Genomic DNA, 17,056 nt, shown 5'->3' with positions numbered 1-17,056 from the left:
CCAACAAGAAAAGGAAAATACTTTAGACCTAGTATTTGTGAACGAGATGAAATTATGTTAAAGAAATAATAGTTTATAATGCGAGTATTTCAGACCATAATGTCATAGAATTAACAGTTCATTCCAAAGCAAGTGAAAATAGAGATAAGCAAGAAATGAAAAAGTGGGAAGGATATGGAAAATACAACTTCTACAGTAAAAATAAAAATAAAATGGTCAGAAATTAATGAAGAATTAAACAAAGATTGGGATAACATTTTCGTAAGTGATGACATAAGGGTAAATACGGAGATATTATATAAAATATTGGAGAAAATAGTGGAAAAATATATACCGAAGAAGAAAAGTAAACATCATTCATGCATACCAAGAGACAGAAGGATCTTGTTCCAGAAAATCAGAAAGTGGAAAAAAGGTCTTGCAAAAGAAAAAAATGCATGGAAAGTTATAGAACTAAAAAGTAAGATAGAAAATGCAGAACAAAAGATTATACAATCAAAAGAAAATGAAAAACGGGACTTGGAAGAAAAAACCCTATTAAATATCAAGCAAAACCCCAAACTATTATACTCATATGCGAAGAAGATGAATAAAAGAAGAATAGAAATAGGCCCTCTGAGAATTGAAGGGAGATTAACGAATGAAAAAAAAGGAAATTTGCAACATACTGGCAGAACGATATAAGAGAGAATTCACCCCTAGAATAGATAATGAAGATAATGATATAGAAGTAAGGGATGAAAATAGTGAATATTTAGCTGACATAGATATTAATGAAGCTGATATTGTGCAGGCTATTAATGAAATTAAAAATGGAGCTGCTGCAGGGCCTGATGGAATTCCTGCTATTTTGTTAAAGAAAGTAGTTCATTCTATCGCAAAGCCACTTGCAATATTATTAAGACAAAGTGTAGATACAGGCAAGATTTATGATGAGCACAATTAGCATATATTACCCCTACTTTCAAAAGTGGATCAAGACTAGAGGCAAGTAATTATAGGCCTGTGAGTCTAACATCACATATTATGAAAGTGTATGAAAGGGTAATGAAGAAAAATATTATGAAACATTTAATAAAAAATAATTTGTTTAATAAAGGACAACATGGTTTCGTACCCGGAAAAAGTACACAAACCCAACTGTTAGTCCACCGTGAGAACATATTCAAAAATATGAAAAGCGGAAATGAAAACAGATGTGGTTTATTTAGACTTTGCAAAAGCTTTTGATAAAGTAGACCATAATATATTAGCGAAGAAAATTAGAAAACACAATATCGTGGATAAAGTAGGAAGATGGTTAAAAGAATTTTTACACAACAGAAAACAGATAGTTATTGCAAACGACGAGAAATCGGATGAAGCCAAGGTAATATCCGGTGTGCCGCAAGGTACGGTGTTAGCTGCAATACTGTTTGTTATTATGATTGAAGACATAGACAATAATGTTAAGGATTCGGTAGTGAGTAGTTTCGCAGATGACACAAGAATAAGTAGAGAAATTACTTGTGATGAAGATAGGAACGCTCTACAAAGAGACCTTAACAAAGTATATGATTGGGCAGAGGTAAATAGGATGGTATTTAACTCTGATAAATTTGAATCAATAAATTATGGAGACAGAGAAAGAAAGCTATATGCATATAAGGGACCTAATAATGAGACCATCACAAATAAGGAAGCAGTTAAAGACCTTGGTGTGATGATGAATAGGAACATGTTATGCAATGATCAAATAGCAACTCTGTTGGCAAAATGTAAAGCAAAAATGGGAATGTTGTTACGGCACTTCAAAACAAGAAAAGCTGAACACATGATTATGCTTTATAAAACATATGTTCGTAGTCCACTTGAATATTGCAATATGATATGGTACCCACACTATCAAAAGGATATTGCACAAATAGAGAGTGTACAAAGGTCCTTTACAGCTAGAATAGAAGAAGTTAAGGACCTAGACTACTGGGAAAGACTACAATTCTTAAAATTATATAGTCTAGAAAGGAGAAGAGAACGCTACATGATAATTCAGGCATGGAAACAGATAGAAGGAATAGCAGAAAATATCATGGAACTAAAAATATCAGAAAGATCAAGCAGAGGTAGATTAATAGTGCCCAAAACTATACCAGGAAAAATAAGGAAAGCACACAGGACATTAATCCACTACGCACCAGCATCGATAATGCAGCGTCTATTCAATGCGTTGCCAGCTCATCTGAGGAATATATCAGGAGTGAGCGTAGATGTGTTTAAGAATAAGCTCGACAAATATCTAAACTGCATCCCAGACCATCCAAGATTGGAAGATGCAAAATATACCGGAAGATGTACTAGCAACTCTCTGGTAGACATTAGAGGTGCCTCACACTGAGGGACCTGGGGCAACCCGAACAAGATGTAAGGTCTGTAAGGTAAGGTAAGGTCTCTCTCTCTCTCATTTTCCAATTCATTGTTTCTTCACCACACCTCTTAGCTATCTCTCAAGGCGAGTTCTATTTTTGTATCCAGAGACGCAATTCATTCGATGCGTCGGAAGCTCATAAGAGGACTTGTTTACATCAATCTTTTTTCCCCTTTTATCTTTATTTTCTCACTTTTGCCGTTCGGGAAATTGATGGAATTGATAGAATTCTCTTTTTCCTGTCGTCTTTGTATATCTATTTGTAATTGCTGTCTGTTCTTTGTATAGCGTAGATTTCATGAAATTGTCGACTACGCTTAACTCAATGGTGCTTGCAAATCTAAACGCCATCATTTCCTTTTGTTTACAAAAGTTATGTTGGTACGCCTGGGCGCGTTTGCGCGAATGTTCCACTTGGACAGCTTCCATCTCTATATTTTAATAATTTAAAACACTAAATGTTTTATTTTTAAGTTTGGTTATATGTTTACAGACTGTTCTTTGTGTTTTCCGTTGTTTAAAACACTTAACTTCCTGGTGTTGGAAAACGTAAACGCCTATATTGTTTTGTTTACATCCGTTGTTATGTTGGAACGCCTGCTCACTTGTACACCTATAAGTTCAAACAGTTTCACCCTCAGTTTTGGTTTAAATATTGTCAATGCTGGTTTATTTATTGGCAATACTGGTTTAAATTTGGCAACCCTGGTTTAAATACTGGCAATGCTGGTTTATTTATTGGCAATGATAAGTTAAATATTGGCACTGCTGGTTTAAATCTGGCAATCCTGGTCTAAATATTGTTAATCTTGGTTGAAATTTTGGTAATCCTGGTTCAAATATTGGCACTCCTGGCTTAAATATTGGCAATCCTGATATAAATATTGGCAATCCCTCTTAAGCACCCTTCAAAAACATTCTTGCTTAAATATTGGCAATCCTGATTCAAATCTGGCAGTCCTGGTATAAATATTGGCAATCCCTCTTAACTACCCTTCAAAAACTTTCGCAAAAAAATTCGAAAATGTTGGCAGTCCACGTGGAATGTTGGTAATCCATTCTTAAAAAACATCTGCAAAGCCTATTCTTAAAAGTTAGCAATCTTGTAATCGCAACGTGATTTATGTTTTCTTGTCTCACGCATCCTTGCTCTGCCAGAGACCGACGCTTTCTGGTTTGTAAATCGCTGAGTCACGAGTCAGTGACTCATGAGTCAGTGAATTGTTGGTGTCAAATGTTCCGTTTGTTTTCTGACACTTCACTGAATTGTCAGTGTCGTCTTAGGAGCGAATTTCGTAAGGACCTACTTGACAGGAGTTGGGGTCACGTCAGGATTTGCAATGATGTCATGATAGATGCTGATGACCTTACTAGGAGAGAGAGAGAGAGAGAGAGAGAGAGAGAGAGAGAGAGAAGAGGGTAATACTGTTAAGATAAAAGCTGATCATTCACAAGCTGTTTGAAATGTGTAAAAATATTCAATTTCTTCTTTCTGTTTTTGTGGAGAGAGAGAGAGAGAGAGAATATTGTCATGACAGATGCTTGTTGTTACCAACTAGTTGGTTTGAAAATGGCAAAATTCTAGGAAAGGGTACAATATTAAATTTCTTTCATCTGTCTTTGAGAGAGAGAGAGAGAGAGAGAGAGAGAGAGAGAGAGAGAGAGAGAGAGAGAAGGGTTGATTGTGGGGTTAGATCCTCTATTGCCAATAGATCATTTTTTTATGCCTGAATCAAGTATAAGTTCATTAGCTTAGAAAACGTTTGAGTGAGTTAGAAACCAAATATCTTTGTGGCTTTTTGAATAATAACAAAAAATAATTTGTAATAAAACTCCACAATTATATGGTAAACTGTTTTATTATGTATAAGACAGTTTGCTGTATAATTGTGGACATATATAATATATATATATATATATATATATATATATATATATATATATATATATATATCCTACTGGAATCACGACCATGCAATCAATCAAAAACTAACAATAACTTGTCCTTATCAACACATGCAATAACAAGAGACCATTACCCTTGTTGCATTGAACAGCCTCCGTTGGTGGGTTCGTGGAAAAAAAAGAATCAAATGGCCCAACAAAATCATACGCGAAGGTTGTTCCCACAGAGATTGGACCCTTATTATTATCATTATGATTTGAAGTGTTATTAGCCATTTGCACACATGCTCGGTATAGGGCAGGAAATGCTCGTGTCGTTATTAGGCAGCATTTGATTCGTTCCTGTGGCCATGGGAGGGTCACGTCCCCCCAACAAAAGCTTGTCCTCGATTTTCGTGGAAAGAGAAGAGGTGTTTGTTGCTGTTGATGTTGTTTGTATGCTGTTGTTGAACTAGATGGAGGAGGAGGAGGAGGAGGAGTGTTTCAGGTCCCCCCACAAAAGGTTGTCTTCTCGTTTCGTGGAAAAAGAGGAGTTGTTTGTTGTTGCTGTTGTTGGTATGCTGTTGTAGAAGAAGAAGAAGAAGAAGAAGAAGAAGAAGAAGTAAGGAAGGGGAAGGAAGGAAGAAGGAAGGAGGAGGGGAGCAGGAGGAGGAGAGAAAGTAGTCAGAAAGTGTATGTTATAGAGAAGAAGAAGAAGAAGAAAGGAAGAAGAGAGAAGGAGAGGAGGAGGAGGGAGGACGGAGGAGGAGAGAAAGTAGTAAGAGTCTGTTATGAAGGTGAGGGAGAGTATATTCCATTTTGCACCTTCAGTTGAGACGAGGCGTTCCCTGCCATACACTAGAAATAGAAAAATGGACGCCACGCCTTTGTGGTTGGCTCCCCTTCTTCGTGAAACCAGGTCTGTGTATATGCCTTCTGAGGAAGCGCAGAAGGCTCAGACGAAGGCCCAGAAGAAGGACATTAGAAACAGAAGGACAAAAACAACGGAAGGAACGAGGCGTTCCCTGTCATGCACTAGGAGGAGATGGATGGAGTTCATTCGTTTGTGGTTTGCCTTCTTCAGGAGGACGGTAAATGTAGACTTGTATGTAAATCTGAGGGTACATAGGAGGCTTAGGAGGATTCCCAGTACGTAGGAGGCTTAGAAGGATTCCCAGGAGGGGGAGAACAGCAACAGAAGAAGGAGGCACGCCCCCACCAGGTGAATAATTGATCCAGTCCAGTCAGGCACAGGTGTCATGCAACAGAGAAAAAAAGTGGCGACATCGATCCTTTTCATGCACCATCAGAGCCACATAAGATAGGGGCGTTCAGTCCCCATCTTCTTCCCTCCTTCAATCTATATTTCCCGGCCCCTAACCCGCCCCCAACTTTCCTATTTTTTTTATAGTGTAATGGTACGATGCACATGCGTCGATAATCCAATCGTGAACAAGAGCACCCACGCCACAGGTCGGTGTTTCCGCGCATGCGCTGTGGATGGAGGAGCTGTTGATTCCCTCTGTTGTGGTGGTTTCGTGACAAAGCTGCACAAGGCAGTCAGGCAGGTAGGAGGGTAGGTGTCAGGTGGAGCTACACTTGAGGACGCAAACACTTACACATACAACTCACTGTACAGGGCCCTCTACCTAGGCCGTGAGGATGTCCTCGAGAAATTTAGAGGCCTTAGTCATGCTCAGAGTAGGTATGAGTCCTCGAAATGCCAGAAGAACTTAAAAACAGATCCTTTTATTTCATGCGTCAAGGAACCATAAGATGAGAGGTGGAGAATGGCTTTTATAATATCTGTTATTATTATATATCTTTGTTTTTTTTGGGGGGTGTTTAAGAGAGCCACATGCAGGATATCCTTGGAAAGTCACCGAAAGTAGATGCAGGTCCTTGGAAAGTCCTTGGAAAGTCACGGAAAGTAGATTGTGTCGCTCATGCAAATGCCCTGGACAGCCATTCTCCTCCTTCAAGGTCATCCTTGGAAAAGAAGAGTAGAGGTCCCAGCGCATTACCCTGCAGTGATAACATGCCAGTCTCTCTCTCATGCATACGCGTGCGTCTGTCTGTGTCCTCGAAGGCTGCCACCTGCAGAGGATATGCAAGGATGCAAAAGGAGGGCATCCCGTGATCCAACGCCCATGCAGTCATCGTCGTCCAATGCGGGGTACGAGAGAGACGCCCCCCGGCACCCCCATGCTTTCGAAAACTTACCGGGGAAGAGCAAAGGTTTCGTCATGTCACCTTCTTCCGCATCCTCCTCCGTCAGGATCTGCCCCGGAGGACCCGCGTCCTCGGGTAGTGTCTCATTGTCGCCGGAGGAGGAGGTCAAAGCCTTCTCCACCTCTCCTCCATCAGTGTCAGTCGAGTTCCCGTCCACCACCTGATTCAGGGCAGGCACTGGTGTGGCAGACAACCCACGTTGTGAGGGCGCGCTGAGCCCGCCCACGGATCCCGCCCTGGCTGCGCCCTCGACCAGCTGTCTGTTGATGCCGTAGGGCTCGCCCGTTCCCTCGGCGGACGGGAGGATTCCTGAAGGGGGGTGGAAGATTATGTAATCGCACGAGATACAGGGAATAGGGGAAGAGTTCTCCTCCTTCTGCAGGAATTTGCTTTTTTTTAATTTTTTTTTAAGTCAAGTCTGTTGCTCCGTCGCGTCGATACAAAGGGCATGCAGAAGACACCAGACCAGCACAGGCCCTCTAAAGGAACCCTCTAAAGACCAGGATGCATCCTTCTGTATCCTTCCAGTCCCACTGAAGGGTTTTTCCTTCCTTTCGTATGCAGTCAAGGTAATGAACACCACGTTTTTGCAGGTTGAAAAGAGGTCTTAACTTTCAAAATCGTCCAATAAAACTCATTAGAAATCATTTTGAGAAAGGAACAGGAAGAGTTCTATTACGAAGAGGAAACTAGGTTAATCTCTCTCTCTCTCTCTCTCTCTCTCTCTCTCTCTCTCTCTCACTCACTGACAAGCTGTTTCTCACACCCTCGTGTCGAAATCGACCCTGTCAAGGCCTCAAAAGCATCTAAATTGATTTTTTTGTTGTGCTCTGAAATACATCCAGTCATTACCTTTAACCTTCACTCTCCCTCCAACCCTTCCCCTTCCTTCCCCCAACCCCAGTATCCACACCCTCCCCCTCCCCCTCCTCTCAGCTCAGAGGTACCTCTCAACTCTCATCCCGGGAGGCAGTCCCATTTAACCTCTTATGAGGTATACCCTTTCCCAACGACACTAAGAGGTAAATGCATTCATGTAAATGCATTTTTGTTCTGTGTTTTTAGCTCACTTAACCTCCACGAGTTACCTCCAAGAGGTACCTTTTCCCTTCTCGTTTCGAGAGGCAGTTCATTTAACCTCTGTGAAGCGCCCTTTCTCATACTCCTAGAGACATCTATATTCTCGTCCTTCTGTGTTGTAGGCTCAGTTTTAACCTCTCCACGAGGTACCTCTGAGAGGTAGCTCTTCCTGCACAGTAGTAGCGCCACCTCCCCTAACCCCCGACCCCCACCCCCTCTCTTTCCCTCCCTCCTTCTCACGGAGATTGCGTCATCTTCTAACCTTGTAATCTCATCTCAGTGGGATACATTTTCAGTCATGGCGAATGTCACCAATAATTGAGGAACACTTCATAATATTTTTTTATAATTTGTGAAAGGATTTTTTTCATATATATTTTATTCCTCGATTTCCCGACATTCAATTCTGTGACGCCAATATTTGCAAATTTTAAAAGCAATTTTAGTTTCAAAAGGGATTTAAGATTGATAATAAGCCCTTGATTTATTTAAGAGGAATTTTTAAGATTTTTTATATTTTTAGACTTTCAAATTTGAGACGCCATTATTTTGCAAAGTTTACAGAGAGTTTTTTTTGCGTCAAAATAGATGTTTGAAAATATTATTCTGATCTCTGACCTTCAATTTTGCGACGACATTATTTCTACAAATTGTAAAGGCAATCTTTTTTTTCTCAAAATTGATCTGACTTATCGAAAGATGAGCTGTTGACCTTCTATTCTGTCACGCCAGTTTCTCCCCAGTTCATAAAAATCTAGTCAAGCGTTCGAGAGAGAGAGAGAGAGAGAGAGAGAGAGAGAGAGAGAGAGAGAGATGAGGATAATTATTATTATTATTATTATTTAGGAGAATTCTTCGAAAACGCACATTCATTTTGTTACGAATAACATTCTGCTAACAGTAAGAATTGTAAGAGAGAGAGAGAGAGAGAGAGAGAGAGAGAGAGAGAGAGAGAGAGAGAGAGAGAGAAAATTATTATTATTACTATTAAGAAGAAGAAGAAGAAATTACTCCTTCCATTTGTGACGAATACCATGCTGCTACCAACAAGAGTTATAAAAGCAAGAGAGAGAGAGAGAGAGAGAGAGAGAGAGTTCACTGGCACCAGAAACGAATCACCACCAGAAAGGTCTATGACACACAAAACACATATGACGAATTTTTTTTCGCGAGCCAGAAATAGTTCCTCTCTCTCTCTCTCTCTCTCTCTCTCTCTCTCTCTCTCTCGCACAGCTATCTATCCATCTAAATCTGCCCTATATGTGTCAGACCCCCTAAACCACCCCTATCGTAACCCCAGCAATGATAAAAAAAAAATGAAAACAATTACAATAACAATAGCCCAGCCGAACATCACACGTCATCATCATAATAATCGTCCCACATATAAACACAGACATTGGCATCAAACGGTGAAAATAACAGGTTTTTTTATTCTCTGTTACGCGAACCTGAAATAACGGTGAAGGGGGAAACGAAGAGGCGGTGGTGCGTGGTCTCTCGCTTATATCCGTATTGCACAAAAGAGAAATTTCTCTTAATTGTTTTGTTTACATTTTTTTCCTGTTTCTGATTCGTCCTGAATATAGGATGGTAGGTATTCTCTCTCTCTCTCTCTCTCAAAAGGTGAGCGAACGACGAAGTAAAGAACAGGTATATGAAATAAACGTAGAGAGAGAGAGAGAGAGAGAGAGAGAGAGAGAGAGAGAGAGAGGGAGAGAATAACAAAGTTAAAAAATAGAATAATGAATTAGTTACAATGAAAAGTAAAAAGTATTATATATATATATATATATATATATATAGAGAGAGAGAGAGAGAGAGAGAGAGAGAGAGAGAGAGAGAGAGAGAGAGAGTATAACAAAATAACAAGAATAAAATAATAAGAAATTAGAATGAAAAGTAAAAAATATAAAAAGAGACTGGAAAGAGAGAGAGAGAGAGAGAGAGAGAGAGAGAGAGAGAGAGAGAGGTGGCATGCATTCACAAGTGCTCTATTAAACTGTATTTCCTCTGGGATGTTTGGGAACCCACGCCTACGCCCATATCGGTACTTCCTTCCTTCCCCTCGAGCCCCCACACCCAAATACGTCAACCTCCTCTTTCTCTCTCTCTCTCTCTCTCTCTCTCTCTCTCTCTCTCTCTCTCTCTCTTTCCAGTCTCTTTTTATATTTTTTACTTTTCATTCTAATTTTTTATTATTTTATTCTTCATTGATATGTCTATGAAACACAGTAGAGAGAGAGAGAGAGAGAGAGAGAGAGAGAGAGAGAGAGAGAGAGAGAGAGAGAGCACAAACGTACAATGATAACAGTTCCTTATTCATTCTACTCTCCTTTGTTACGCGAGAAACGGTTCAATGGACTAATATTTACCTCCAGATAATTGCTGTTTTTTTTCTTTATTCAACATTGTCATTCACCCTTAAAGAGTAAGGTAGGGAATTTTCCCTGGTACCTGGGGGAATTATCCCTAGTACCTGGTGGAATTTTTGTTAGTATCTGAGGAATTTTCCTCTAGTAACGGGTGGCATTATCCCTAGTACGGTACCTGGGGTATGTATCCTAGTACCTGGAGATTTTTTCCTAGTATCTGGAGAATCTTCTCCCTCCCTTGTTTATAAGTAGTGGATGTTTACGTATGGGTTAAGGCTGTAATTCTCTCTCTCTCTCTCTCTCTCTCCACTGACATTCGAATAAATATATTTGGTTCGATGGTCAAATAATATTCCTTATATGCACGGACGAGTTCCAGTGTTGTAATTCTACGCTTGGGTTAAGTTTCAACACCAAGATCTGTCTTAAGATGATATATATATATGTACATACTGCTTGAATATTGCACCAATCTCTCTCTCTCTCTTTTTCTCGTGTTGAAAACACGTGTTCATTTGTCTCCAGTCTGTTGGAATCCGTTGCAGGAGAGAGAGAGAGAGAGAGAGAGAGAGAGAGAGAGAGAGAGAGAGAGAGAGAGAGAGAATCATTATTCCTATCGCTACAATTTAGATAATTTTATAAAGCATGACTGCTAGCTAATATCATCTTGACGACTATCAGAAGATTGGCAACGTGAAATCATCATATTTTCCTATCACCATTATTATCATTATCATCATTATCATCACCCAGTCTATCATCACTATCATTATTCTAGCTGCTATTGGTCCTGATGCTAATAGAGTTACTCGTTTATTACAACTTTTTTTTTTTGACTTGAGGAAGGAAAATAGCTCGTGAACACAGCTCAGATATTTCTTCGTAATTCCAAACTTGTGGTTTATCAAGTTTTAATGACTGGAATTTGTTGCTGCTGTTGCTTGGGGGAAGAGAGAGAGAGAGAGAGAGAGAGAGAGAGAGAGAGAGAGAGAGAGAGAGAGAGAGAGAGAGAGGGCTTCATATATGTGCAGCATCATAGATCTGTTAACTTGTGGTTTATCAAGTTTTAATGGTTAAATTTTGTTGTTGTTGTTTAGGGGAAATATATGTATATATGTAAACACACACACACACTCAGAGAGAGAGAGAGAGAGAGAGAGAGAGAGAGAGAGAGAGAGAGAACACACACAGCTGCATATACATATATTATATATACTATATATATATATATATAATATTATATATATATATATATATATATATATATATCATGATAGTTCCGTTACCTTGTAACTAGACCCACAGGATTGACGTGGAACATTTCGAGACATGTGCACCAAAATGATTTACATCTCATCACTCGAAAATAAATGCTAGAGAGAAAATATGAGAGAGGAACGAAGAATAAAAGGAAGGAATAAGTAGACAGACGGAAGACTAAAGCATGTTTGAATTTTTATTATTTAATTACGTTTACGACAGGTGAATTAATTCCCTTTCTATATTTTTCAGAGTGTTACTGAAACACTTAGTCGTGGATGTGAATGTGTGTGTGTGTGTGTGCACAGATTTGTCAAATGCTTATTTAGTTATCTCTCTCTCTCTCTCTCTCTCTCTCTCTAAAGAAATCAGTTTCAAACGCCTGGAATTTCAGGATTTGCACAACCTCGAGTGAATAATGGACGCCCACTTTTAATTTTACTATTTTTACTTCTTTTGGGTCTAAATTTGGGGGGAAAAGTAATTAGAAGAGGGAGATGGGGGGGCGGGGTAAGAGAGGGAGTAGGAGAAGGGGGAAGAGGGAGAGAGTAGGATAATTAGGGAGAGAGAGGTGAGAAGATGCAATAAAGTGGAATGTTGTCTTTGAGCATTCTGTACATTTCTCTGCCTGTTCCTCGAGTCTATGTAGAGAGAGAGAGAGAGAGAGAGAGAGAGAGAGAGAGAGAGAGAGAGACTAATTCTTAGTCCTTCTGGTGTTTCTAATCAAACCCAACTTTGTAAAAAAATAAGCTACTGCTCTTTGAAGCTTAAAAGATGATTTTTCTTAACTTTTTGTTTTGGCCTTTGATGACATGATGCGTTTGGTGCTTTTGATGAAAGCGAAAAATTTTTTTTTTTCATCTTTTTATTTTTATATTTTCAGGAAAGGAGGTCACTCTTGATCTCTCTCTCTCTCTCTCTCTCTCTCTCTCTCTCTCTCTCTCGCTCTCTCTCCTCTCCCTGCAATCTCTCTCTCTCTCTCTCTCTCTCCTTGTTGTTCTCGTTCTTCTTCCTCTTCTTCTTTCAAACAAGCCTCTTTTTGACTTTATTATCTCTCTCTCTCTCTGTCTCACGTACAGAAACACATACAAGACTCTTCTGACTCTTTTCTCTCTCTCTCTCTCTCTCTCACATAGATACATACATACATGCACCTCAATTGACTCTCTCTCTCTCTCATTCCAATACACCCCTCTGGAACAAAAATATAGACTTCGTTTCATCTAAAATATTCCCATTCAATTCCAGTCTCCCCAGGGGGTACCTGGTGGTACCTGGTGGTACTTGGGGACCGGTCAGGTGTACTCGACAGGTGAGAGGAATGCAATTGGGACGGGGGTGGGGGTGCGTTAACCTGGATATTGTCAGCTGGACCCATTCTGTCCCGCTGATATGATGATATGGTCCTGTGAAATGGGTTGTGAGATATTGGGGTTTATGTATGTATGTATGTATGTATGTATGTATGTATGTATGTATAGGAGGTTTATGCATCCAGCGGATTTGATATATGTATGATTATATGTACTATGTATGATGTCAATAATTACAATTCAATGTATATTTCATGTATAGTTATTTTTTGTATGTGAAACATGAATAAATGTACGTGTAAATTATTATAAGTGTATATATGTATGGGGTTTTATGCATCCAATGAATTTGACATATGCACGTATATATGTATGTATTGATAATGATTACTATTTCATGTGTGTTTGTATAATTATTTGTGGTTAATTCCCAGTGTATAAATGTATAACCTAGAAAAAAAGCGTATAATGGCTTCAGAAAGAATCAAATATGGCTGCCAACGATTTGTATGGAAAGTTTAACAATGAAAGAATATCTGTGAAAAGCCAAAATCCCTGAATCAGGAGAAATGCTGGACAAAACGAGGGCCTGAAGCCATGAATGTCCTTTAGGAAAACGGTGAGGGTAAAGTAGTTGGCCCTGTGGTATGCCACTGATTATTTTTGAAGAATGATGTCGAATTGTAACACAACTTAGATTAAAATTCCTCTCGCAATTTAACGTTAAATATCAAGTGTTTAGTTTTGAATTTTAACTTCGGTTTAAATCCTAGGGATTTAATTAGATTATATAATAGGGATCTGATAATTGATAATATTTATGTCAAGGGATTATAATGAAAAGGTTCATAATTCCTGGTATTAGTAATGAGGGTAATATATATGTATTTTTTATTTATATAATTCGAATATTGAGGAACTTTTAATGTGTAGTTTGTATGTGTAGGTTGGCTGTTTATGTTTTTTTATTTTTATATTATATATATTTTTAATATATATATATATATATATATATATATATATATATATATATATATAAAAAGATTATACTATATATAATAAAATATATTAATATATTATATTCTATAAATATATTATATATTAAATATATATATATTATATATATATATATATATATATATAGATATTATAATTATATTATATATATATATAAATATATATTATATATATATATTATATAATATATATATGTGTGTGTGTGTGTGTGTGTGTGTGTGTGTGCGCGCGCGCGTGTGCGCGTATGTGATTTATAATCATAGTGAAAACTGTTTAATATTTTGTAAATAAAAAATCTATAAATATGACCCAATCTTCTCTAAAACAAGATCATTTTTAGCCGCACCCTACCTGACCTGACCAAGAATGTCCAAGGCATTCCCTCAGTATTATTTATAGTTATAGAAAAAGAAAGTCAAATTAATATTTAAAGTTTTAGACCATAAGCGAAAGCAATTTGGAAGAATGTCTCAGTAATTCAGGAGAATAATAATAAAATAATTTTTCACTAAAACTAACACAAGCAAATGAGAGAACACAGTTTAATGTTTATAAAGATATTAGAAAGACATTGAAGATAATAATCTACTTAAATTAACTATTTACACTTACAAAGAAAATAATAGATAGATTAAACCTTATAACAACACCAAGAAATGTTGCTCAGATTCGTCTCAGCACAGAACAAAGCTAAAGTCATCTACACAGTGCTTTCTAATAGAAATCAGTCATCTACAGGTCCTTTCTAAAAGAAAGGAGAGTCTGGGACAGATCCCAAAAGGAGAGAAAGCTTGAGATTAGAGAGCGAAAGGAGGGGAAAGGGAAGTAGGAGAGAAACTTACCACAGAAAGTCAAATAGCAAACAAGCAACTTTAAGATTAGAAAGTGAGAGAAAATTAAAGCAGTGAAAGGTAAAGTAACTAAAGTTTTGATTCAGAAAAGGACAGTCCAGAGGGAAGGTGTGTGTGTGTGTATGTGTATGGAATAGGCCTATGAAGGGGAAGGAAGCTAGATAAAGCTTTATACTTAAGGAAAAGTGTCCACCTATAAAGGGAAAGGAAGCTAAATAAAGCTTAATACTTAAGGAAAAGTGTCTGGAATAGGTCTATGAAGGGGAAGGAAGCTTTATACTTAAGGGAAAGTTCCTGGAATAGGCCTATGAAGGGAAATGAAGTTTAATAAAGCTTAATATTTAAGGGAAAGTGTGTGGACTACGCCTATGAAGGGAAAGGAAGCTAAATAAAGCTTAAAACTTAAAGAAAGTGTCTGAAATAGGCCTATGAAGAGAAAGTAAGCTACATAAACCTTAATACTTAAGGGAAACTGTCTGGAATAGGCCTATGAAGGGAGAGAAAGCTAAATAAAGCTTAATACTTAAGGGAAAGTGTCTGAAATAAACCTATAAAGGGAAGGAAACTTAAAGCTTGAAGGAAAGCGTCTGGCATAGGCTTATAAAGGGACGGAAGCTTATTGTTTTTAAGGGAAACTGTCTGGAATAGGCCTACGAAGGGGAAGGAAGCTTAACATTTCATGGAAAAAACTAGAGGAAAAAAGTAAAAAAACAAACTGACAATCAACTCACCCTCAGAGAGCAGGTGCAGGGCAGAGACTATGGCCACGGCATTAAACATGCTGGTCGCTCGGATACGACTGGGCATCTTTCAGCTCTGTCAACGGAGATAGGACATCGTTAGCCGAATTCAATTCGACATTCTCACTTAACAAAATTCGTTGGTCAGCGATTTGTATGGTTTCTTTGGAGGGGGAGGGGGTTCGTTTATGAAAAGGTATTTTTTTTTCAAAGGCGACTCGGTCTAGAGCCTCTTAGTCTTTTTTATTTTATTTTTTGGCGCTAAAATCTTCGGTTTGTTTACGTTTTTTCGCGCCAAAATCTTTTGTTTACTTATTGTTTTCGCGCGCGAAATCTCGGTGGTTAATTTACTCTGCTTCGCCGTATTTTTCGTCTTCTTGGCTCCAGAATTCTCTCTCTCAAAGACTCCAGCAATCGTATCTATAGATATTATCCGTTACACTTGAATCCTTATTCCTGAGACCAAGAGCTGTCGTGAGTTGAAGCTTTGCCTAGTACTAGTAAACCAAAACCAAAAAGCTATTTTTTCTCGCTCTCTCTCGCTCTGTCTCTTTATTTCCTAAAGAAACAGGTCTTTTCCAGGTCTTTCTCTCTACAAGTCTCTCCACCAGGTCTTTTTTGTGTTCACCCTTCCCCCACTGACTACCAGATCACTGTTGCCTCAGCGGGAATACCATGTCAACTGCGTGTCCGTCGTATGTCGCACGGGCCATTAGACCACCACACGTTACATTCTCTCTCACTCTCTCTCTCTCTCTCTCTCTCTCTCTCGCCGTTACAGTGGAAGCAACCAACCGTTGGAAATCGTAATCTCGCCCCTATACGAAGTGGTCAGGCGTCCAAAAACGCCGCACCAACTCTCCTCTTAGGCCGATAGTTCCGGTCGAAGCGGCGCCAGATTCGCCCTTGTGGACCTAGACTCATATGCACGTATCCTTCGGCGTGACAAACGATCCGTCGTTTTGCGAATTCCGTAGCTGCCGGGAGGGAGGGCGTGAGAGGGCGGGCGTTTTGACCAATGGGCGTCCTAGTTTCGAGAGCAGATCGCTCAGGAAGCCCTCCGGTGATTGGCTGGCGCCCTTCGACGTGTTGGGTGTCGAGGGCGGGGCGCTCAAAGTTCCCCTCTTTTGTCAAATCATCCTTTCCCCGTTGGTGGAGGCTGGACATACACACACACACACACACACACACACACACACAGAGAGAGAGAGAGAGAGAGAGAGAGAGAGAGAGAGAGAGAGAGAGGCATTTACCGTTGGCTTTTTGACACTTTTGTCGACATTGCGCCTAACAAACGGGAAGGGAGGTGACGTAGCCGTCATCATCCTGTCTTCCTTCCTTTCTATCTTCCTTCCTGACCTATAATTACCGTAAGCCGCCCTCTATAGACTTGTTTCCCCATACCACACATACACGCACACACACACACACACACACACAAATAAACACTCACACACACACCCTTTCCTCCATAACGCAACTGCCTGTTGCTACATACGACATCACCTTTCCATCCCAGAAAAGTTTACGTTTCGTCCCCCCAAAAAAATGCTCCCCCTTCCCCGAACCCCCAAACCGCTCCATCCCTTCCAACCACCCCCCCCAATTTACAACGCCCACTGGTTCCACGGTTCCTCTGACCGGTGGAGCGAATCCCGTAAGAGAGCTTCGGCTAAGCCATCTCAAGAGCTTTGGAAATATCTTTCTCTAGTTTCGTAAAATGTTCATATTACAGATATAATGGTTCCGTGTTTGGTTTTGGATATTCGATTATATAATTAGTTTAGCGTTTTTTGACGTGAGGGCCGAGGGTAGGCCTATTGTTCGTTTTGCTAAGATGAGTCTAGGCCTATTGTCGCTTTCCTAAGAGCTTTTACTAGAGCTAAGTAGGCTAAGTAGG

At 39.2% G+C, this 17,056-nt stretch overlaps 1 protein-coding gene across 1 annotated transcript in view; it reads right to left on the bottom strand.

Annotated features, from left to right (window-relative positions):
- LOC135203462 (uncharacterized) overlaps positions 1–17,056 on the bottom strand; it is an 84,702-nt gene that overhangs the window by 38,925 nt on the left and 28,721 nt on the right. The window contains 2 exon segments of the mRNA XM_064233187.1: positions 6,512–6,829; positions 15,148–15,232. Coding sequence (XP_064089257.1) covers positions 6,512–6,829; positions 15,148–15,223 — 394 coding nt within the window. The 5' untranslated portion in view covers positions 15,224–15,232.

Source organism: Macrobrachium nipponense, chromosome 36 (genome assembly GCF_015104395.2).
Source record: "Macrobrachium nipponense isolate FS-2020 chromosome 36, ASM1510439v2, whole genome shotgun sequence".
In the NCBI taxonomy this organism is placed as follows: domain Eukaryota; kingdom Metazoa; phylum Arthropoda; class Malacostraca; order Decapoda; family Palaemonidae; genus Macrobrachium; species Macrobrachium nipponense.
The sequence above is the reverse complement of the archived record's forward strand: the minus strand, read 5'-3'. Positions and strand labels throughout refer to the sequence as shown.